Source organism: Lactuca serriola, chromosome 1 (genome assembly GCF_051521515.1).
Source record: "Lactuca serriola cultivar US96UC23 chromosome 1, Lser_US96UC23_V15, whole genome shotgun sequence".
Lineage (NCBI taxonomy): Eukaryota > Viridiplantae > Streptophyta > Magnoliopsida > Asterales > Asteraceae > Lactuca > Lactuca serriola.
This window is the reverse complement of record NC_136408.1, coordinates 213679549-213705219: the sequence shown is the minus strand read 5'-3', so window position 1 is coordinate 213705219 and position 25671 is coordinate 213679549. Positions and strand designations below refer to the sequence as shown.

Genomic DNA, 25671 nt, shown 5'->3' with positions numbered 1-25671 from the left:
TTTTAAAAGGATTGCATAGATTTGAGGCTTGTAAAATAAGGGTCTTTATATGTTTTATAATTCTAGTTTACAAACATATGATATCATGGTTATTACATGCATGTAATAAACCGTGGTATCAATTTTTAAAAGAAAGTCACTTTTAAAGGTTCTATATAAAAAGCTAGTTTTTTTATATAGTTTGACGCAACTCAATTTTAAAAATTGGTATTAAGTTTGAACGCATTTGAAACTTTTATATCTTTAATAAAACTTCTCTTTATTACTTATATATTTCGAGTTTGTATAAGTTACAAAAATCGCTATTTTAAAACTTATAATGGAGTATTTCAAAATTTACCGTTATTAGCGATTTTATAAAACCGAGTTTTATTTTAAAATAATAACTTGTTACATCTTATGTCAAATTTTGAAAAGACCAAACTCCATGTGATGTTTATTTTGTCCAAAATTATTTTAGCATGTGAAAAACTAATTTATCAACCACACATAATAATTGTATAAAATAAACAACACAAACATTCATAAAATGATATGTACATAAACATAGCCAACTAATTACATTTTGTGGGCTAACAAAAAAATGTCAAGTTCATTCCTAAGTGGACATTTATAGGGACCAAAAACTTATTGTAATGTTATTGTAGAAGCTCCCACTTGAGTAAACACCCATTTCTTGCAAAAGATAGGAAAAACTTCTTGAAGGCTAAAATTCAACAACTGTCACTAAAAGTCTAACAACCCTTTGTAAACAACATTAGCGAGACTTATCAGAAAATATTACTGAAAATCCTGCACACCTTTCAGACTTGAAAATTGTTATTCTGTCTTCAAAAAGTGGTTTCAACTTGATTTGTTGTTACATTTTTGTACAAATGAATTAATTCTAAAAACTAATTAATTACTTTTAAAAAAATAACCAAGAAAAGCTAATCTATTTAATTATTACATACCATATGAATAAATAAATTTTTACAACCTTTTTATAACAAAAATAACAAACACAACATAATAAACATTGGTCCTTCGCTAGTTTATACACATCATATACATCAATATACGCATAAAACAACATTTGTTCTTCTAAGACAGCTTTAAATGACAAAAGATACATGAAATTTTTGTCACATAAAATAAAAAAGTTGTCATAGAAAATATGTATGAACTTATTTTTATACAAAAACAAGTTATCCATATTCTCCAAAAACTAAGATTTCCAAAAATCAAAAAATCTAACCAAACTTGCAAGGTGGCTGTGATACCAATTGTTGAGTTTTAGTTCAAAAATAGTTTCAAAAACTTGGGAAATATGGCAACGGAAGACTTTAATTTTTGAAATAATATAAACATTTTATACACACCAAGGATCTTCTTGCAAGTTATAGAAAGATTAAAATACCAATCAAAGAAAATGTGAAGAAATATCAACCTTTGTAGTTCTTTGGGTCCTATTAGGAGGCTTGGAAGTTGATGAAGAATGTGGAACCTTTAAGACACCAACAATGACTCAACTTAATGTAGATGCTAGTCCATAAAATCTTAAACCCTTAAGCTGTAAGTTCATAACCAATATGAACTTAAAGAAGGCTTGAAGATGCAAGTAACTTTAAGTCTTCTTAACTAATTAAGAGAGAATGACAGGGAAAGAAGAAGTTTTGGCCACTTCTTAAAGGAATGAATGAGAAAGGCATTCAAAAATGCAAACCTATTATTTATATGCATAAAGTGAAGTTATTAACCATTAGTTACTTCCACTTTAGATAAGCTTGTCCCCATGTCATAAGAGTGTTCCCCATGCTTATAAAGACATGTATACTTTTGAGATAGCCATAACTTTATCTTCTTTGTATTCAAATTTCAAAATTTTTTTATAAAAAAGATGAACATTAGTTTAAATTTTTTAAACTCAAGGTTTATAAAATATAAACTTTGTCTTTTGAGTAAAAGACAAAAGGTTTTCAACTAGTCCAAAAAGTTGTGGATGACTTATTAATTCACACCATGTGAAATAATATAATGTTACTTGCTAATGAAAATTATTATGTCTACGAAACAAATAAATTCCAATTTAATTATAAGAGTTATATTGAATATTTATTAAAATCAATTTCTAATAAATAATCAATTGTATCAAGTTGTTGTTAGTGTAACCCATTAGCATCATATGTTATTTAGCAATATCACTTTAATATAACTCTTAAGCATACTAGACCTTTTACCTAAAATGTATCGTACCCTTCTAGGGTGAGACCTTCAGGAGCACCATATCACTGACTTGAAACTCCAAGTCTGTATAGCTCTTCTGCAGACTCTGAGCGGTCTGCAGACTCTGTCTGATTTGATGAATAAGCTCCATGGTCTTAAGTACTACTTCGGTCCTTCTCATGACCCTATGAACAACCTCTCCCCAACAAACCGGGGTGGGTTCGACATCTCCAACCATACAAAAACTCAAATGATGGGGCTCCAATGTTGGAGTGATAACTGTTGTTATAGGAGAACTCCGTAAGAGGCAGGTAGGAATCACAATTCCCATCGAAATTGATAACACAGGCCTGCAACATATCCTCAAGGGTCTGTATAGTCCTCTCACTCTGGTCGTCAGTCTACGGATGATATGCATTCCTGAAATGTAACCTCATACCCAGTTCCGTGTGGAACTTCTGCCAGAAATGGGAAGTGAACCGCACATCTCGGTCTGAAACAATAGAGACCAGAACTCCATGACGAGCAATAATCTCTCGGACATATACATCGGTCAACTTTTCGGCCGAAGAGCTCTCCCGGATGGCCAAAAAGTAGGCACTCTTGGTCAATTGATTAATGATGACCCATAAGGGTTGTCTTTCGTAACTTGCTGATAAAATCCATGGTAATCTATTCCTACTTCTACATGGGAACCTCTAGAGGTTGCAACTTGCCATGCGACCTCTGATGCTCAGCCTTAACTATCCTACAGGTCAAGTAATTCTCCATATACCAGGCTATCTCCCTCTTAATGCACAGCCACCTATAACTCAATCTCAAATCCTGATACATCTGCTTGGTTCCCAGGTGTATAGAAAAGTGAGACTTATAAGCCTCTTCCAGCACTATCTGTCTAATCCCGCCTGAAACTGGAACCCAAACCCGACCGTACCAAGTCAATAACCCTTGACTATCCGTGACAAACCTGTCGATCTCACCCCTGATCCTCTCCTATTTCCTTTTCTCTTTCCAAACTCCTTCTGCTTGAGCCTCTCTGATCTAACCTAATGTGACATGCTCATTTTCACGGCCAGAAAAGGCTGATTTTGTTTATGCTTGTTTGAAAATCAGAGTAACATTTTACATAAAAATGTTGCGGAATTCGTCCCCAAAATAATATATGTTAAAGATTTATCAAAGCATTTTCGTATAAATGTATTTCATTAAAAAGACTCGGGATGTCATGTTCGATACAGATCAACAGCACAAACAGTACATTATAAGCCTTACAGCAGTTATTTACAACTATTGCCCTATATTCAAAAAATCCCTCATCATCATCCAAACTATGCTCTAGGTCCACTACCTGTAAAACAGAAAGCTGAGTGGGTCAGGCTTGGGAGCCTGGTGAGCATATAGGGTTTTCAACCCACAAATAATAATAAATTCATTAATTACATCGATCAATAATAAATTTATTAATTTCATCAAACCAACAATAACCCTGATTACCCATTCCCGTTATCCTCACTTTACGTCCCTAAACACCTATACAAGGGACCTAGTCTAAGCATTTTATCATCAGGATGGACTTTACTGCTAGGGGGTTCCTCAGCCATATATGTCCGTAAGGCAACCATGAGGGGGATGGAGTACACCAGTGAACACATCATTCACAAACCCCTACAGGTTGTGAGCCTGCTAACGTTCCACTGGACTGTCTAGAAGAGTCCGTGGTCGTCATCCATACTCCGCTAGATGACTGGAACAACAAAAACATCAAGGCCTCTCATCATTTTATCACAAACCAAATATTTCATCTATCCATGTTATACCCAACATATTTGTAGATAAAATATATATACAGTTTAAATCATTTTAAAACTTGTATAAAACATTCATTCAACAACCATCTCAAATAAACAATCAATATCTATACACATAGCACGTACTTATATAAAATACTTCATATCTATATATAAGATGAAAGTGACTATACACTCACTTGATTTGATGATAATCGGGCAACACTTTGTTTCTTAAAATGATCGTTTCTGATAAAACCGGGGGCTTTAATGAAAAACCGGGCTCTGCGAGGTTGGAGCTTCAAAATCGAAAAGACAATATTTTCCGGATCTTCGGGCACTTCGGAATATGTTTCGGGTGTTGAAAATGATATCGGGGCTTCGGTGGAAGTCAAAATAGTAAAAATATGAGTTTAGGGGTGAAACTTGACAATTTTCTAATTCTAGCCAAGAGATCTCGCAACCCTCTTATTTATAGGGTATGAGACCAAAGACTGGTGGCTAAGGAGGCTCCACGTAGTGGCTGTGAGGCTCGGATCGGAGGGCTGAGAAGCGAACACGCTGCAGCAGATGCTAAGGCCACGAGGCAGCTGCAAGGCTCGGACGTGGCCCGTGCGAGATTCGGACACCGGATGCGACACGAGTTGGACGACTATAGGACCTCTCTTTGGAAAGCTCTCCTTCTCGGACATGCGGCGATGACTCACTGAGATTGGATACGTGGCGTGCCAAGAACGAGGGTGACGTGGCCATTTCCAATCCATGCGAATTTCTCGGAAATTGCACCCAAACCTTCTAAAATCCATAACTTTGTCATACGGGCTCCGTTTTTGATGTTCTTTATATGCACGCATAGGCAGGAATATATTCTACAACTTTCGTTTAGACTTCGTCGGCTAATTTTGAATTTATTTTTAGTATTATTATTTTTAACAGAACGGGACAGGAAAATCCATTAAAAATTCATAACTTCTTCATCCGACGTCCGTTTTCGTCAGTATTTTTACTGTTGTACTACTATTGACGAGACCTTCGATTCTCGTTTAGGTTGTGTCGGCTAAAAATCACTCGATCTAAAATTCGAGTGTTTAGATATCTACAGCTAAGCTGAAACTTAGAAAAATAATAACTCCCTCATGTGAAGTCAGATTTGGACGTTCTTTTCTATCAAAATCTCGGTTTAACAAATACTATGACTTTCTTTTAGATCGCTAAGGCTAAAAAGCACTTTATCGTAAATTCAATTTTTACGCTTCCCGGTGCCGTTCTGGTTCCGTCGTGAAACTTCGACGGGTCATAACTTATTCGTTATAATTCGGATTTCGGCGTTCTTTATATCTTCGGAATCCTTGTTTCGGCCACTAAAACTTTCTTAAAAGATATTGGTGTTACCTAATTTTTATTTTCAACGCTTATTTTTCTTATTAATTAATTAAATTCTAATAATTAAGCAAATACACACATAACTCACATAATATTCGCATAATTCCTCTTTATTACTTCAAAATGAGTTACAAAGGTTGACCTAGACTATTAAACCATTATTAATGCTTTATCCCAGAAACACGGCGTTACAATTCTCTCCCCCTTAGGATGATTTCGTCCCCGGAAAAACACATCAGCAAATAAATGCAGGTAGCGACTCATCATGTCACTCGCCGTTTCCCAGGTGAGATTTGGTCCATTCGTATGTTTCCATTGCACAAGCACTAAATCAACCATCTTGCATCGTAACTTTTTAGTCTTACGGTCAACGATTGCCTCTGGTTCTTCAATTAGCCTCTTGCTTTCATCCAGCCTTAACTCAGAAATTGGAATTATGTCGGGAACATCTCTCGTGAACTTCCTCAAATAACACACATGGAAAGTGTTATGAATACCATCTAGTTCTTCTGGTAGTTCTAGCTTGTAAGCTTGATTCCCAATCCTATGAAGAACTTTAAATGGTCCAATAAACCTTGGACTCAACTTTCCCCTTTTACCAAATCTTATAACTCCCTTCCACGGCAAGACTTTAAGCAAAACCGAATCACCAACTTCGAATGTTATCAGTTTTCTTTTCTTGTCAGCATAGCTCTTTTGACGATCCTGAGCTGCTAACATCCTTTCGCTAATCACTTTCAACTTTTCAGCAGTTTGATGGACTATCTCAGGTCCCATAAACTGATTTTCTCTAGCTTCAAGTCAACATGATAACGTTCGACACTTCTGTCCATACAAAGCGTGATAAGGTGCCATCTAGGGTACATGCTCTCAGCATATCCTCCAGTGTTTGAATCGTTCGTTCGCTCTGACCATCAGTTTGTGGATGGTACGCTATACTCAGACACAATTTCGTACCCAATTCCTCTTGTAGACTTTTCCAAAACCTCAACATGAAACGACTATCACGATCCGATACAATAGTTAAAGGCACACCGTGAAGTCTTACTATCTCCTTCACGTAAACATTAGCAAGTTTATTTATAGACCATTTCTCATTGGCTGCTACGAAGTGTGCACTTTTTGTAAACTGATCAATGACCACCTAAATCATGTCGTGACCATTCTTCGTTCTGGGTAGTTTAGTCACAAAATCCATGGTGATGTCTTCCCATTACCCATGGGTACAGGTAAAGGTTCTAAACTCCCATACGGTTTCTGATGTTGTGCTTTAACTCTCGCACATGTCACACACTCGGCCACATACTTTGCAACATCGAGCTTCATCGTCGGCCACCGATAGTATGGTTTCAGATCCCTATACATTTTCTTGCTACCTGGATGAATCGAGTACATGGTTTTGTGAGCTTCTTCCATCAGAAGATCTCTTATTCCTCCTATCTTAGGTACCCAAATTCGATCTTGGAATACCTTCAGTCCTTGACTGTTTATACCGAATACTAACGTTTTGCTCAAAAGTTCTTCTTTTCGGTCATTCTTCTCTGAAGCTTCTTCTTGAGCTTTCTTTATACTCTCCACAATTTTTGAGACAACTTCAATTCTCAACGCTCTTGGCCTTTTCTTTTCAAGGTTTACCTTTCGAATGAGAGCATCAGCAACAGCATTGGCTTTACCGGGGTGGTAAAGTATCTTACAGTTGTAGTCCATAAGTAGTTCCAGCCAGCGTCGTTGCCTCATATTCAATTCCTTAAGATTAAAGAGATATTGGAGTGTAACACCGTAAAATTTAAAACAATTTTTCACATTTGAAAAACACATTTTAATTAAAACCATTCATTCATAAAATGTCATAACATCATATTTTAGTTTCACAAATATCTCCTAAGATCAAAATACATCCAATCCCATATGTGTGTACGAATCAAGTCGGCGCCTTCCCGCGGTCATCACTGGTACCTGAAACACATAACACTGAACACTGTAAGCATAAGCTTAGTGAGTTCCCTAAAATACCACAATAATCACATAATAGCCACTCGAGGCTGTAACTCTGTTGACCCTCTGGTCAATGTGTCTCAGTGGGGCCCTCCAGCCCCAACTCTCTGTGGGCCCTCTGGCCCTAACTCTAGGGACCCGAAAGTCCCAACTCTGTAACTCTGAATCATGCATATCACATATCACAATAAATCACAACACATAATAACATGCAATCACACTAGCATATAACTCTATAATACTCTGTCTCCTAACTCTATTACCACACTAGGTAAAGTATAGTGAGAAGACTCACCACGGGTATCTCGGTAAATCTCTGACTCGGTAAATGCTGACCTAGCCTCCGTCTAATCATATAAAAATAATACTATATTTAGTATAACTCTCAAAGGCTAGACTATGTTCTCTTATGACAATCTCAGAAGGGTAAAAGACCATTTTACCCCTCTCATAGCTCAAAGGCCCCACATTAGACCATACCCTAAAATTCAACCAAAAGTCAACTCTCCGGGTTACGCTGCGCATACCAGATGTGTACGCTAGGCGTACCCGGCTGCACCACAGAATCGGGGAGCGCCACCCAGTACGCGGCGCATACTAGGGATTACGCCCGACGTACTCCCCTGCTTCATCCCTTTTGCTCTTGAGGTCTTAAACAGTTAAGACCTACGTCCATATTTTAGATTTGACCCCTTCTAAGCCCCTTAATCCATAAAGTTGATGACTTTAAGCCTTTGCATTGGTGAACAAGTCACTAACTCCCAAAATGATCCAACCTTCAACTCTAGAAGGCTTAAAACACATGCATGACTCCAAAGAAACATCCAAGATGGGAACTTTATGGCTCTACATCACTAATAACACTGAAAAGGGACAGATCTCAGACCATGGAGTACTTGACACTCATAAAGTCTCCACCTTTGGGGTTTTTAGCCCTAAAAAGGAAACATACAACAACAACCAAAAGAAGAGGAAAGTTTTGAACTTTATACCTCCAAGAGTAGCTCTTTCCTCTGTAGATCTCAGATCCAAAATGGCACCTCAAGCTTTAGCCTCGAAGATCTCCTTTCCTTCTTCTTCACCAAGCCACTAAAGCACCAACAAGCTCAAATCAACACTCTCACACACTAAGAACGATGGGGCTCTCTTTTAGGGTTTCACTCACTGATATGGAGGCTAAGGAATGAGCCATAACACCATTTAAATAGTGCACAAGGAGGATTAAGGTTTTTGCACCTGGGCCGGGTACGCCCGGCGTAACTCTAGGTACGCCCAGCGTACCGTGGCGACTCCGCGTCCAAATTAAGCGCGTGAGTACGCACTGCGTACCCCTTTGCTACGCCCGGCGTACTCAAGTACTAAACATGACAATTCAATAAAGAACAAGGATGAAAGATATGCACCTGAATCTCGGGGTGTTACATGGAGACTCTTATGATCAGTGAACATTTTGCACTTTGTGCCATAAAGATAATGCCTCCATATCTTTAGGGCAAATACTACCGCTGGCAACTCCAAATCATGAGTGGGGTAGTTCTTTTCGTGCTCTTTCAGTTGTCTTGATGCATATGCTATCACCTTATCCTGCTGGGTTAGAACACAACCTAACCCAACTCAAGATGCATCACTATAAACTGCGAAGTCTTCAACTCCTTCTAGCAAAGAAAGAACTAGTGCTTAACATAATTTGTTCTTTAACTTCTTAAAGGCTTCCTTATGCTTTTCACTCCAAGTATAAGTAGCTCCTTTGTGGGTCAAAGCTGTCAATGGAGCAGCTATCAAAGAAAAGCATTGGATAAACCTTCAGTAATATCCAGCTAATCCCAAAAAGCTTCGAATCTCCATGGGACTTTTCGGTTGTTCCCATTTCATTATAGCTTCAATCTTTGCTGGATCAACCATTATTCCATCTTGGTTGACCATATAACCCCAGAATTGGACTTCCTGAATCCAAAAATCACATTTGGAGAACTTAGCATACAACTTCTCCTTTTTCAATACTTCCAACACTTCTCGCAAGTGTTTACCATGCTTATCCTGGCTTTTTGAGTAAATCGGAATGTGATCTATGAAAACTATCACAGATTTATCGAGGAATGGTTTACAAACCCTATTCATTAAATCCATGAAGGCTGCTGGTGCATTGGTTAGTCCAAATGACATAACCAAATACTCATAGTGTCCATATTTTGTTCTGAAAGCCATCTTCTCAATATCCTGCTCTCTCACCTTTAGCTGATGATATCCTGACCTTAGATCGATCTTCAAGAAATATCTCGAATCTTGCAACTGATCAAACAGGTCATCAATCCTTGGCAACGGGTACTTGTTCTTTATTGTTGCCTTGTTCAGTTCTCTGTAATCAATGCGCATTCTCATGCTCCCATCCTTCTTCTTTACGAATAACACCGGAGCTCTTAGGGTGATGAACTAGGTCTAATGAAACCATTGTCCAATAACTCCTGAACTTGATTCATAAGCTCCTTCATCTCCGTTGGTGGTAATCGGTATGGTGCTTTTGATATTGTTGTTGTTCGTGGTAACAAGTCTATTCGTAACTCTACTTGTCTATCAGGGGGTAATCCAGGAAGATCTTCGGGAAAGACTTCCGGAAAGTCACACACCACTGGTATCTTCTGCACCTCCTTCTTTTCCTTTTTAGCATCGATCACAAATGCTAGATATGATGTACATCCCTTGGCTATACACTTTTTGGCTTTCATTGTAGAGATGATTCTCGAACTCACTCTGCGTTTGTACCCATACACCATAAATGACTCTTTCCCTGGCGGGTTTACTTTTACTATCTTCTTCCTACATAATATTTCGGGATCATTGGCGCTAAGCCAATCCATTCCTAGCACGATGTCGAAACCATTTAACTCAATAGGCAATAATTCCTCGTGGAACTTATTCCCATTCAAGTCTATGAAGATGTTTTTCATGCGATAGCTAACAGGTATAAACTTGCCACTAGCAACCTCGACTATTAGAGCATTATCTAGTCTATCAACAGGCAAAGCTAGTTTTCTACCAAATTCATTTGAAATAAAAGAGTAGTTGGCTCCAGAATCAAACAAAATTTGGGCAGGCAATTCGTTTACGAGAAAAGTACCTGAAGCGACATCCACTTCCTCCTTTGTAGCTTCAAGTGTCATTTGGAAGGCTCTGGATTTTGGATTTGTTGGGAGATTGGGCCTTGCTTCCCCTTTCTTCTTTGGGAAATCCCTTGAGATGTGCCCTTCCTCACCACTCCCATAGCAAACTTTCTTGATGAGGGTGCATTCATTGGCATAGTGCCCAGGCTTTCCACATTTAAAGCATGTGATCTCCTCGCCACATTTCCCAGCATGCTTCTTCTTACACTTTTTGCACCATTTTGCTTCTCCTCCTCATCCTCCTCTTGAACCAGACTTCGAGAATTTACTTTTCTTCTTGGGCCTCGAGGGTCCCTCGAACTTCCTTTTCTCACCAACATCTGTCCCCTCCAGACCCTTTTCCCTGATTTGGGTCTCAACATTCTTAGCATCCCAGATGGTGGTTTTCAATGAGGTTGCTTGCTTAACCATTGGACCAAAATCCACTGGTAAACCATGTGCAAACTTATTGACCTTAGAGAGTTTAGTTGGAACTAAGTAAGGAACAAGCTTCATCTTTTCTATGAAACTAGCAGCGTATTCAGTAACACTCATTTTTCCTTTCTTCAAATTCTGAAACTCATTATTGATTTCAAGAAAATCCTGCTCAGAGCAGTATTGCAATTTCAGTTGGACCACAAAGTCCTCCCAAGACATCTTTCTAGCTTCTCCCTTGGGCATCAAATCAGCTAGTAACTTCCACCAGCTCAATACACCAGATTTTAATAGAGGAATTGCAAGTGCGGTCTTCTGTTTGTTGCTGCACTCACAACTTTCAAACATTGTCTCCATTTTGGAGATCCAATTTATAACTTCCACCGGTGTTGGACTTCCGGATAAACATGGTAGTTTATGTTGGATATAGTGTCTAAGTCCATAACTATATTTGGTATGTACTTGACCCGACCCAACATGGTCCATTTGGGTTGCACTTCACCTGAACAATTTATGGATAATCTGTTGAGAATAGTACAAGTTATGATTTATTAATATATTATAAGTTCTAATATATTAATATAAGATCATATTATTTAATTAGTATTGATCTATAATTAATCTAGGATTAATTTAGAGATCAAAGATATTACTAATTAAATATGGGCTTCTATATTTATATAGTGTGGGCTAAGGCTTATTTGGAATGGGCTAGGCTTGCATGGAAAAGTCCATGGATACTCCATGGAGCTTTAACCCCTGGATCTCATGGAAATGTAGAGACATGGGTATTAGGGTTTACATGGATGTAACCCTAATCCATCACACTATATAAAGGAGGCTTTGGTTCTTGAAATCATACTAGTTGACACTTGTTGAGGTGAGGGCCGATTTCAAGATAGTAGTGACTATTCTCTCAAAGTTCCAAGTTTGTGGTGATTTGTGATTTCCATTTGAGGCATCCACACTATTGGTGCTAGGCTCTAAAACTCCAAGGAATTAACTACAACTACAAGGTAAGTATTTCTACTAGCTTTATTTGATTCAAGTTCCCCATGCCATGCTAGTTAGGATATGAACCTTGGAAAAATAATTATTTGCATGTATCTTAGACAAACATAGATCCAAGGTTTATTAGGGTTGCATGTACACTTAGGAAGTGTTAGAATGCTCAAAATCCATCAGTGGTATCAGAGCTTAGGCTTGTTTGTTTGATACTTGATGCAAAATAGTTGAAAAAGTCGAAAAACTTGCTGTCTGCCTGATGAACTCGCCGAGTCCATGGGGGGACTCGCCGAGTTCATGTGAATCTTCAACCTACTCGCTGAGTAGGTTCATGCACTCGGTGAGTAGGAGCCACAGAGTGCAGATTTTCGACTTTAGTTGCTGGAAATGGACTAGGAACATTACCCTAAACTGTTTTGGTACTTGAAAACTTGTTTTAGATGGTGGAATGTTCATGCTAATCCATTTACAACAACAAGATATCAAAATTACAAAGTTTTTAGTGTAGTTTTGATTCATGAAAGTGTTCATGTTCATATTCTTGATCTTATGATGTTTAGATGATCATAGGAATTATTTGTAACCTATGTGGTAGTTTAATTCATGATCATAATGTGTTTTGATGGAGTTCATAACTTGTCCTCAAGTTATGGAAAACCAAAAGTCACTTGAGTTAAAACCATTAAAAGAATACAAGAGTTAGAAAAAATGAAGAGTCTTCATTTTATTACTCTAATAAACTCATAAGTTACAAGAAATGAAAAGTTTTGAAAGTTTACAAAACTTGCCCTCAAGTTTTGGAACAAGTAAAGTCATGCTAAAAACTTTAGTTCCAACCCTTAGAATTTTAAAAGTTAAAATTCTACCCTTATACTCATATTATTATGATTTAATAATTATATATATATATATATATATATATATATATATATATATATATATAAGAACAAAGTCGTCTTACCGCTAGTACGCCTCATTCACGAAGCCGGTCTATAAGGTGGGTATAAGGTTGTTGCCTATAAAATGGCAACTTAATAGGTGTCCACTCTCACCCACCGCTTGCTTGACTGGTGGAGGGTCGTTAGCCGAACGGGTAAGACAAGGACTTATAAATTCTCATTAAAAGTATGATGAATATTATAAAGTAACTAAATGTTTTATTAAATTCCCAATCTTAGTTACTTTAGGAAAAATTAGAATAAGGTGCTAATCCATGAAATTACACTTTACACTTAGTCTATGTCGTTAGTGGAGCGTGTGTGGTTAACTGGCACACTAACTTGGACTTAACAAGGTAGGTAAAGGGTGACTTAATATTTATCATAGTATCGATGGAGCGTGTGTGGTTAACCGGCACATCGATTGAGGGGTAATTTATTAAGGGTACCAAGTAATTTGCATGGTTACTTCACACCTTATTTTCTGATCCTCGGCATCCCAGTCACAAAACTTGGAGGGCACACTCGAGATTGAAACATGCCTTTGAAAAGTTCATTGAATCTCAAAAGAATCTAGGAGTTTCTAAGAACCAAATTAAATATTATTAATATTTCGACTTTGGTGGAAATTGGTGAATCGTCATTCACCTACCTTTCAAATATGTTATTACTTAGATTACGGCATACCTCTTCTAAGTATAATATATTGTGATTGGGTCCTAGCCTTAATATTACATTTGGGTGTTTTATTAAGGACTATCTCTATATCTAGACTAAAACCTTCTTTCTTCTTTTTCAGATGTCTGCAAACACTACTGCTTCTGGCTCTAACCCCAATGGCTCCTTTACCCTTATGAACTTATGTGGGAAAGTCACTTTTGATGGATCCAACTTTAATGAATGGATCAGAAACATCAGAATGATTACTCGCTACGAGGACAAGGAATATGTCCTTGATAAGGAACTTAAGGAGATTGATGAGTCAGTTTCTACTCCTCAAGAGATCGCTGAGTTTAGGGCATATGAAAGAGATGCCACCAAAGTGGCATGCATCATGATGGCCACAATGACCGCGGATCTCCAAAAATCCTATGAAGATTTTTACCCCTATGAGATGCACCAAGACTTGATGGAAAGATACCATCAAAGTGCTCTTCAAGAGAGGTATGAAATCATCTCCTCCATGATAACAACTCGCATGAAGGATGGTGAACCCATCACTGGCCACATGCAGAAAATGCAAAGATTTGTGGACCGTTTGCTAAAGCTTAATGTGAACTTCCCCGAGGAGCTTGCAATAGATATCATTTTGCACTCCTTACCTTCATGTTATGATCAATTCCGCATGACATACCACATGAAAAAGGAAGAGGTCACTCTCAGCAAACTTCAAGGACTCTTAAAAACCGCGGAAAGTGTTCTTAAGGGTAAGGCGGTTGTTACTACTCCTACTCCTACCAACTCCGCCCCTGTCTTGGCAATCGGGAAATGACGAGGGAAGAAGAGGAAGAGTTCTTCGAAGGGTACCAAGGTTAGGACCCTTGATGGCTCTTCTTCAAGTAGAACCAAGAAAGGTTTCATCACTCCTTCTTCTGAACCAAAAGAGGCTGAATGCTTCTATTGCCATGAAAAGGCACATTGGAAGCGGAACTGCACAAAGTACCAGCAAGATGTAAAGGATGGGAAAGTTAAACCCAACCATTCAGGTATTTACATTATCATTTCTAATAACTCACCCCATTCTAAATCTTGGGTCCTTGATACCGGTTGTGGTATTTATATTTGTTGTGACTTGCAGGGACTAAGAAGAAGTGAGAATATGGAGCAAGGAAGAATAAACTTAATCATGGGGAATAGGAAAGTTACACATGTCACCAAGATTGGAGTTTATACTTTGTCGCTAAGTAGTGGGTTTAGTTTAGATTTGAATAAATGTTGTTATTCACCAGAAATGGCAAGAAATATTATTTCCTTTCATGCATTGTATAAACAAGGTTTTACCTTTTCATTTAATAATGAAGTTGGTTCTATTGATGCTTTCTTTAATAATGTTCTTTATTTTAAAGCATTACATTGTGATGGCATGTATGAAACAGTATATGTGGTTGATAACTTAGGAAATAATGTGATGTGTATTGATTTTATTAATAATAATAACTTGGATAAAGCATCATTATGGCATTGTCGACTTAGACATATAAGCAAGAAGCGCATAGGCCAACTCCAAAAGGATGGAGTCTTGGAATCATTTGACCTAAAGTCAGATGATAGTTGCGAATCGTGCTTACTTGGAAAAATGACAAAGTCACCCTTCACAGGTTCTTGTGAGAGGGGTGAAGGTTTGTTGGACCTTGTACACACGGATGTGTGTGGACCATTCAAACATGCCACAAGGGATGCAAATCGTTATTATTTGACTTTTACTGATGATTACAATAGATATGGATATGTCTATTTAATCAAGCATAAGTCAGAGACTTTTGAAAGGTTTAAGGAATTTAAACAGGAATTCGAGAATCAATTGGGCAGGAACATTAAGATGCTTCGATCCGATCGTGGTGGTGAGTATCTTAGTTCAGAGTTCCTCGACTATCAAAGGGAATGTGGGATAGTCTCACAATTGACACCTCCCAGGACACCACAGTTGAATGGTGTAGCTGAGAGGCGTAATCGAACCTTGTTGGATATGGTTCGTTCCATGATGAGTCGAGCTTCGCTACCAATCTCATTTTGGGGGTATGCTTTAGAGACTACTGCCCATATCCTTAATCTAGTCCCTACAAAGAAAGTTGCCAAAACTCCTCACGAGATGTGGACTGGTAAAGTACCCAAACTAGACCACATCAAGATTTGGGGTTGCGAAGATTTTGTGAGGTGCGAGTCTCATGATAAGCTAGAACCCCGAAGCGAGAGGTGTATTTTCATCGGCTACCCACAAAGATCCTTTGGTTACCTCTTTTACAGACCTAGTGATAATGTGGTCTTTGTAGCAAGAAGAGGAGTCTTTCGTGAGAGAGAATTTATAAGCCAAGGAGACAGTGGGAGGCAAATTGACCTTGAAGAACTTCAAGAGTCAAGTGGTGAAGGAACTTCAAACCCTAGCCCTCAACTTGAGGAGGAAACTCCTGTTGAGCCAATTGACGATTATGTACCTCTGAGACGTTCCACGAGAGTTAGGAATGCACCTGAGCACTACTATGGTTTTCATATTACTGCGGATGGTGAGACACTTATTAGTGATGAGACACTAGTAGGTCTGGATGAACCTAACAGTTACGCGGAAGCCATGGCAGGCCCCGAGTCTGCGAAATGGAAAGAGGCTATGGATAGCGAGATACAATCCATGTATGACAATCAAGTTTGGAACTTGTTTGAGAATGTACCAGGTCATAAGACTGTAGGGTGCAAATGGGTCTTCAAGAAGAAGACCGACATGGATGATAAAGTACACACTTATAAGGCTAGACTGGTTGCAAAGGGCTTCTCTCAAATTCCTGGAGTGGACTATGATGAGACCTTTTCTCCAGTAGCCAAGATTAAGTCTATTCGGGTTCTGTTAGCCATAGCTGCATTTCATGACTATGAAATATGGCAAATGGATGTCAAAACCGCTTTCCTTAATGGAAAGTTGGCTAAAGATGTTTACATGAGTCAGCCAGAGGGTTTTGTCAGCAACGAGTACCCTAATAGAGTGTGTAAGCTTCAGAAATACATTTATGGATTGAAGCAAGCACCTCGCAGATGGAATCTTTGCTTTGACGAAAAGGTCAGGGAATTTGGCTTTTCTTGGAGTGAAGATGAATCTTGTGTTTATGTCAAGGCTAGTGGGAGTATAGTCAGTTTCTTGGTATTGTATGTGGATGACATATTACTCATAGGAAATGACATCCCAACTTTGCAGGAAGTTAAGTCCTGGCTTGGGAAGTGTTTCTCTATGAAGGACCTAGGAGAAGCTGCCTATATTCTAGGGATAAGGATTTTGAGAGACCGGAGTAAAAGACTAATTGGACTTAGTCAAAGTACCTACTTGGACAAAGTGTTGAAAAGATTCAACATGCATAACTCCAAGAAAGGTGAGTTACCCATTCAGAGTAACGCCAGATTGAGTAAGACACAAAGCCCTAGTACTGAGGCTGAGATACCAGAAATGAGTCGACTTCCTTATGCTTCAGTTGTAGGATCGATCATGTATGCTATGACGTGTACTCGACCTGATGTAGCCTTTGCTTTGAGCATGGTTAGCACGTATCAGGGGAACCCTGGCAAGGAACACTGGACTGCGGTAAAGAATATCCTCAAGTACCTACAAAGGACTAAGGACTGGGTCCTTACCTTCGGTAGGAGTGATGACTTGAGAGTTGTAGGGTATAGTGATGCTAGCTTCCAGACTGATAGGGATAATTTCCGCTCTCAGTCGGGCTGGGTCTTTACCTTAAACGGAGGAGCAATCACTTGGAAGAGTTCCAAGCAGGAGACAGTGGCTTATTCCACTTGTGAATCAGAGTATATATCAGCAAGCGAGGCAGGAAAGGAGGCTATATGGCTAAAGAACTTCATCGGAGACCTTGGAGTTGTACCAGCTATAAAAGAGCCAATGCAGATTTTCTGTGACAGCAATAGTGCGGTTGCCTTAGCCAAGGAACCAAAAGATCATGGGAGATCTAGACACATTGACAGAAAATATCACTTCATCAGACATCGAATAGAAGAAGGAATTCTTGTGGCTAAGAGGGTATCATCGGATGAGAACCCAGCAGATCCCCTCACGAAGGGACTGAGTAGGTTTAAGCATCTCCAGCATGCTCGGAGCATAGGGCTGAAGGATGATATGAGTTTTAGTAGTTAGATAAATTATGAAATTTGTAAAGTGTAATTGACATTAGATGATGAATAAAAAGTATTTTATTTATGAGTAAAGTGTTGCTATCTCTTGTCAATCGTTTACTATATTTCTTTTGCATGTTTTGACTTCCAGAATAATTATGTTTGGTAGATCATATTATTCAAACCTCCACATTCGGTCATATGTCGGAAGTAGGTATGAATCAAGACTGTCATGATTGGTTGCAGAGGTCTAAGGAGTTGGACATGGCTACAACAATCATGAGTGCTCATAAGTTCTGAGCATTGGACTCAACCCACGCTCACTGGAATCACTTCATGGAATTTTATCTCGAGTGATCGTGAGACGGTAATATCATATAAGTCTTCAAACCTAGAAATATGATTTGTTACTTACGAGTTGATTATGCATTGATTGTTCGAAAACGCATTGGTAACTCGATGTTATAAAACGTGCCTTTGTGTATAATTCAATGAGTGGTAGAACAAACATATGAGTCGAAGTTTATCTGTTCCTTCTTGGATTAGAAGCTGATATCTGGGCCCTTGATGATTTTGTTTTGACCTATGTACCAGGCCCGGTCAGAACTAAATTGATGTGTTCAGTTAAGTTCTATGTCAAACAAATCGGAAATCGGGAAACAAACTGCTGGACAATAAGCAAGACATTGTTCCATGTATTTGTCCGGCTGATATCTAGAACAGAGGATTATATGATCACTTATCTAAAATGGCGCGTTCTAGTTCAACGGAGTTTAAAGAGCTACGATTGCTGATCGGTTCCTGAAGTCATACTTGCAACTATAGTTATTAGACTTATCCAAGTGGGAGACTGTTGGATATAGTGTCTAAGTCCATAACTATATTTGGTATGTACTTGACCCGACCCGGCATGGTCCATTTGGGTTGCACTTCACCCGAACAATTTATGGATAATCTGTTGAGAATAGTACAAGTTATGATTTATTAATATATTATAAGTTCTAATATATTAATATAAGATCATATTATTTAATTAGTATTGATCTATAATTAATCTAGGATTAATTTAGAGATCAAAGATATTACTAATTAAATATGGGCTTCTATATTTATATAGTGTGGGCTAAGGCTTATTTGGAATGGGCTACGCTTGCATGGAAAAGTCCATGGATACTCCATGGAGCTTTAACCCATGGATCTCATGGAAATGAAGAGACATGGGTATTAGGGTTTACATGGATGTAACCCTAATCCATCACACTATATAAAGGAGGCTTTGGTTCTTGAAATCATACTAGTTGACACTTGTTGAGGTGAGGGCCGATTTCAAGATAGTAGTGACTATTCTCTCAAAGTTCCAAGTTTGTGGTGATTTGTGATTTCATTTGAGGCATCCACACTATTGGTGCTAGGCTCTTAAACTCCAAGGAATTAACTACAACTACAAGGTAAGTATTTCTACTAGCTTTATTTGATTCAAGTTCCCCATGCCATGCTAGTTAGGATATGAACCTTGGAAAAATAATTATTTTCATGTATCTTAGACAAACATAGATCCAAGGTTTATTAGGGTTGCATGTACACTTAGGAAGTGTTAGAATGCTCAAAACCCATCATTTTGGATGCCATGAAATCTTTTTATTTGTATCCACGTCCATCACCTCCATCCTGGTTGTTTCGTATAACTATCGGTGGGTTGGCTTGACCAACAGTCCCACTATAGTTCCATCCTTCCGACTGCCCTTCATTCAATTCGGGATGTCCAACAGGGATCGTAGTTTCTTCCCTATTCTGTTGCAGTAATCGCCTTGTCTCCTCCATTTGGCGATCTAACATCATCCGCATCATCGCTTGTACTCCAGCCATCGTCATTGGCTCAGGTGCAGCTCCTACAACAGGTACTTGCTCAAGTACTGGGGGTCGATTCCTATTGCTATTTGCATTCCCAGCTCCACTGCGAGTTCTTGTCATTCTTGATCTATACATCGAATAAGATGAGTTTAGATCTTTATTCACTATAGACTCCAAAACTTTTACATGCTAGTTCTAATATCGTAGTCATACGCTTAGAATCCTACACACATAAGGTTTCCAAATCCAGTCGGCAACAGACCATAGATCCGAACAAATAATGGCATATATGGTAAACATATAGCATATAGCACATAAAATCATTTTAGGCAACTTTCCTAAATTATACTAGTGCTCGTGTCTTAAATGTGGTAGACACTCATCTCACAATCATCACTTAGCATTCTAAGTTTAAGTCTAGAAATCCTACAAATTCCTAGTTCGCGTAAACTAATGCTCTGATACCAACTGTGACATCCTTATTTTCACGGCCAGAAAAGGCCGATTTTGTTTATGCTTGTTTGAAAATCAGAGTAACATTTTACATAAAAATGTTGCGGAATTCGTTCCCAAAATAAAATATGTTAAAGATTTATCAAAGCATTTCCATAGAAATGTATTTCATTAAAAAGACTCGGGATGTCATGTTCGATACAGATCAAAAGCATAAACAGTACATTATAAGCCATACAACAGTTATTTACAACTATTGGCCTATATTCCAAAAATCCCTCATCATCATCCAAACTATGCTCTGGGTCCACTACATGTAAAACAGAAAGCTGAGTGGGTCAGGCTTAGGAGCCTGGTGAGCATATAGGGTTTTCAACCCACTAATAATAATAAATTTATTAATGACATCGATCAACAATAAATTTATTAATTTCATCAAACCAACAATAACCCTGATTACCCATTCCCGTTATCCTCACTTTACCTCCCTAAACACCTTTACAAGGGACCTAGTCTAAGGATTTTATCATCGAGATGGACTTTACTACTAAGGGGATTCCTCAGCCATATATGTCCATAAGGCAACCATGAGGGGGATGGAGTAAACAATGAACATATCGTTCACAAACACCTACAGGTTGCGAGCCTGCTAGCGTTCCACTTGACTGTCTAGAAGAGTCTATGGTCGTCATCCATACTCCGCTAGATGACTGGAACAACAAAAACATCAAGGCCTCTCATCATTTTATCACAAACCAACTATTTCATCTATCCATGTTATCCCCAACATATTTGTAGATAAAATATATATACAGTTTAAATCATTTTAAAACTTGTATAAAACATTCATTCAACAACCATCTCAAATAAACAATCAATATCTATACATATAGCATGCACTTATATAAAATACTTCATATCTATGTATAAGATGAAAGTGACTATACACTCACTTGATTTGATGATAATCGGGCAACACTTTGTTTCTTAAAATGATCGCTTCTGCTAAAACTGGGGGCTTTAATGAAAAACCGGGCTCTGCAAGGTTGGAGCTTCAAAATCAAAAAGATAAAATTTTCCTGATCTTCGGGCACTTTGGGATGTGTTTCGGGTGTTGAAAATGATATCGGGGCTTTGGGGGAAGTCAAAATAGTAAAAATATGAGTTTAGGGGTGAAAATTGACAATTTTCTAATTCTAGCCGGGAGATCTGGCAACCCTCCTATTTATAGGGTGCGAGACCGAAGACTGGTGGCTAAGGAGGCTCTCTCTAACAGTGGAGAATCAACAAATATACTGATACACCTCTCTCTAACTGAAGATCCGGCCGACTTGCGGCTCAAAGCATTCACTACTACATTTGCTTTACCCAGATGGTAAAGGATATCGAAGTCATAATCCTTAACTAAGTCCAACCACATGTGCTGCCTCATGTTCAGGTTTGGCTGATCAATAACATATCTCAAACTCTTGTGGTCTGTGTATACAGTACAATGGACCCCATAAAGATAATGCTCCAAATCTTGAGGGTAAACACCACTGCTCCCAACTCTAGATCATGTGTGGGATATCGCTTCTCATGCGGCTTCAGCTGTCACGAAGCGTAAGCAATCACTCATCCTTTATTCATAAGGACCACCCCAAACCGGTGATGGATGCATCACAGAATACGACGAAATCCCCGACTCCCACTGTAAGGGTCAATACCAAGGCCTCACATAACCTCTGCTAAAGAGACTCAAACACTGAATGTTGCTCAGGGCCCCATCGAAAATCCACTCCCTTCCTCGTTAGACGAGTGAGGGGTACCGGAATCTTAGAGAAATCCTAAATAAATATCCAATACTACCCTGCTAAACCCAAGAAACTTCTGATCTCTGAGGGAGATTTCAGAACCTCTCACTGCATCACAGCCTCGATCTTGGCCAGATTGACCAAAATTCCATCCTGGTTAACGAGGTACCCCAGGAACTGGACCTCTCGTAACCAAAATCAACACTTCGAAAACTTATCCTGAATTCGTTCCCACCTCAAAACACCTAGAATCTCTCGAAGGTGCTCCTCATGCTGCTCTCCAGTCCTAGAATACAACAAGATATCATCAATAAACACAATGGCAGATCGGTCGAGCATCGACCTGCATACCTGATTCATCTAATCCATGAATACGTCAGGTGCATTGGTGAGCTCAAATGGCACCACCACGAACTCGTAATGGCCATTACGAGTCCAGAACGCGGCCTTCTACACGTCCTCCTCTCTCACTCTCACCTGTTGATACCCAGACCTCAGATCTACCTTGGAGAACCAAGATGCACCCTGCAAGGCTGCAACTGATCAAAGAGGTCATCAATCCATGGAAGTGGATAGCGATTCCTCACCATTAACTTGTTCAACTCTCGGTAATCAATGCTCATCCGATGTGAACCATCCTTCTTCTAGACGAACAATATCGACGCTCCCCATGGAGAACTGCTTGGTCTGATGAAATGCTTGCCTAACAGCTCCTGAAGCTAAGAGGACAAATCCTGCTTCTTAGGAGGTGCCAAGCAGTACGACGCCTTGGCAATCAGAGCCGCACCTGGCACTAGGTCAATCCTAAACTCAAGCTTCCTCTCGGGAGGCACACCGGGCAACTCCTCCAGGACATCAACAAACTCCCTAACAACTAGAACTCTAAATTTGAAGTCTGCTCCCCTAATCGTGTATCAACCACGTAAGCTAGATAACCTGCACATCCGTGTTGAATATACCGTCGAGCCCTGGCTGCCGAACAAAATCCTGAACCAAACTCGGTGCCCTCTCCATAGATAACCAGTTCTGCCACACTTGGGGTTTGAACTACCATTTGCTGGCCCTCTCAATCGATCATGGCACCAAACCTGCTCAGCCGGTCCATACCCACTATCAAGTAGACATCCCCCATGGGAATAGGGATCCGATCAATTGGATAAGGCACCCCGAAGATCTCTAATACACAACCCTGATACACTACAGATGTAGAAACTCCATGTTCGTTGGCGATAGAAACTCACAACGGACACTCTAACTCCCTAATAGGCATGTAAAATCCCTACTGAATGATCAAGATACAAAAGACCTACTCATACCCGAATCAAATAACACAAGAAAGGGAAAAGAGTTCACTAAGAATGTACCTATTATGAGCATATACATGAGAAAAACATAAAATATAATCAGCAGATTAATAAATAGAAACATACCAGTGACAACGTCTGGAGCTGCTCTGGCCTCCTTGGTAGTAAGCGGACAAGCACGACCCCAAGCCCTCGGGGGCTCCACCCTCCCCTGGCACCCATCGGTGATCCTCAAAGTAGCTAGTGTCGGTGGTGCTAGCTTGGCGGAGAGCAATGGATAGTTGACCTTCATATGTCCAACCTGATCACAGTGATAGAAAATACTGGTGCTCAAAACTAGGGTAGGCTGGTAACAATCCCTCGTGTAGTTCCCGTTCTTGCCACATATGTGGCATACACCAGTAGATAGACAAAGCCCATATCATGAACCTTATCACGCATCGCACAAGTGTGCCCCCTCTAACTCCCAGATCTAGCATCAGCATCCTTGAACCACTTCAGCGTAGTTTACAACTGTATCGGGGCCTGTCTCTACTCCTTCGTCTAGAGCTCCATCCCGATCTCCTGTCACCCGACGGCCTCTTGCAACTCCAACAATGAACCATAACTTTGCGTGTATATAAACTGTTGGATGTCCGTCTTGAGCATGGTCAAGTAACGGGTCATCTAAGCTTGCTCAGAAGTAGCAAAATCACAACAAAACATAGCCCTCTCAGTAACATCTTGGTGATATCCGTCAGCGACTCTGTCCCCTGTCTCAAATCCAAGTACTCTTTGGCCAACCTCTCACGCTCCACCAGCGGAACATATTTAGAACGGAACATCTATGAGAATAGCTCCCAAGTCACAGAAGTCCTCTGCTTAGAAGAATATGATCTAGTAACAAGTATCCACCAATCCTTTGCTCTGGACTATAGAAGGTTCAGATCGCACTTGACCCTCTAGTCAGCTGGACAAGAGCATGTGAAGAAACACACCTCAACGTCACACAACCACCTCATGGCTATGATCAGATCCTGAAGTCCCTAAAATATTGGGGGATTCGTATTGTCGAAGTCCTGGTACTAGAAGGCTCTCCCGGTACCAATCCCTGCGGCAGCAATGGATGCGGAGGCTGCAGTAGTAGTAGTCTCCGAAACTGCAACATATCGTCATCACGGAAATCCACCATACCTGTCTTGATAGACCTAAATAAATTCGTTATCGGACCCCGAACAATGGAAACAACCTCCTCTCGAATGATCTCCCTAACCTGATCCTCAGTCAATTCCGGCCCATCCTGGCCACCTATCCCGACTCCTGATCCGGATCCCGTCTCAAATTGTCTCGTAACCACCATACTGAAAATAAACCAGGGAGATATTAGATAAACGCATATAACAACAGGGGGACCACTTTCCAAACAAAACCCTAGGGGTTGTGGCTTCCCTGCTATGCATACGGGTCCTGTGCTTCCAGTAGTACGGGCCCATACTACCTTCCACAACTACCCATATTTTCCTCAAAGGATCATTACGACAAATCTAACAATACACACTAGGATACACATACACTCAATCCTTACTTCCTAGAGGAAGGCTATACATTACACGACTGGTCGACTGGCACCATACGAATCATCCGTCAAACTTCCACTAACTCTGCAACACTCGTCTATGCTAATCATACATAACACTAGATCCTATAGACAGTTGCATACTTGATTTTACCCTAATCCGTTCATCAAACAAGAACATGAAATAAGGCTAAACCAAACATTCTCCAACTATAAAATCTTAGTTATGTACAACTATGGTGCACACACTAAGCAACTACAATTATGATGTCAATTCCATACGGAGCAAACCCAAGGCTACCAGGCATCACATAATCAGACAATTGTATCATGCAATTCCTTAAGAGCCCTGGCCTATCACTAGCATGATGTTCTAACATATCACAATATCAAATAACAGTGTGGTAAATTGGGATCTACTTACTGGCTCCGACTGATCGTACAAATTACACCATCTTTTCTTATTTTGTAAACAAATTGAAAATCATTTTTTTGAAACCTTGTCCTTAGTTTGAGACTGGATTCACATGCATATTCGTCTAATTCACTCAAACCAAGGATCTGATACCAACTTATAACATCCATAAGAATCACAAAAAAATTTAAACTTTTAAAATCAACCCAGCTTCATAAATTGTTTACAAATCATAGTTTCAAAATATTTTCCAAACTCAAGTCAGCGAAAATCATAGTCATAAACAAGAGGATGTGTACGGTCACACCTTCACCTTCCCGCATTCATCTAAAGTACCTGAAACCATAACCCAAAATTGTAAGCCAACTCTTAGTGAGTTCCCCCAAAATACCCCCATATAAACATAATAACAAACATCATGCATACAAAATATCTCAATTATATCATGTAACACCCATAAAAATCATGGCATATTTAATCTTTTTTGAAACACTTAAACCCATTTAACATTGCATAGTTTGTTTTCAAAATAATAAATATCAGAGTATCCTAGTATCAATTCATAAAAATCATAACAGCAGGAATGGTACG

At 39.3% G+C, this 25671-nt stretch overlaps 1 protein-coding gene across 1 annotated transcript in view; it reads right to left on the bottom strand.

Annotated features, from left to right (window-relative positions):
* LOC145065928 (protein FAR1-RELATED SEQUENCE 7-like) overlaps positions 1-19575 on the bottom strand; it is a 61631-nt gene extending 42056 nt beyond the window's left edge. Inside the window, exon 1 of the mRNA XM_079013048.1 lies at positions 19420-19575. Coding sequence (XP_078869174.1) covers positions 19420-19575 — 156 coding nt within the window. The remainder of the gene's footprint in view (positions 1-19419) is intronic.
* Positions 19576-25671: the final 6096 nt, after the last annotated feature.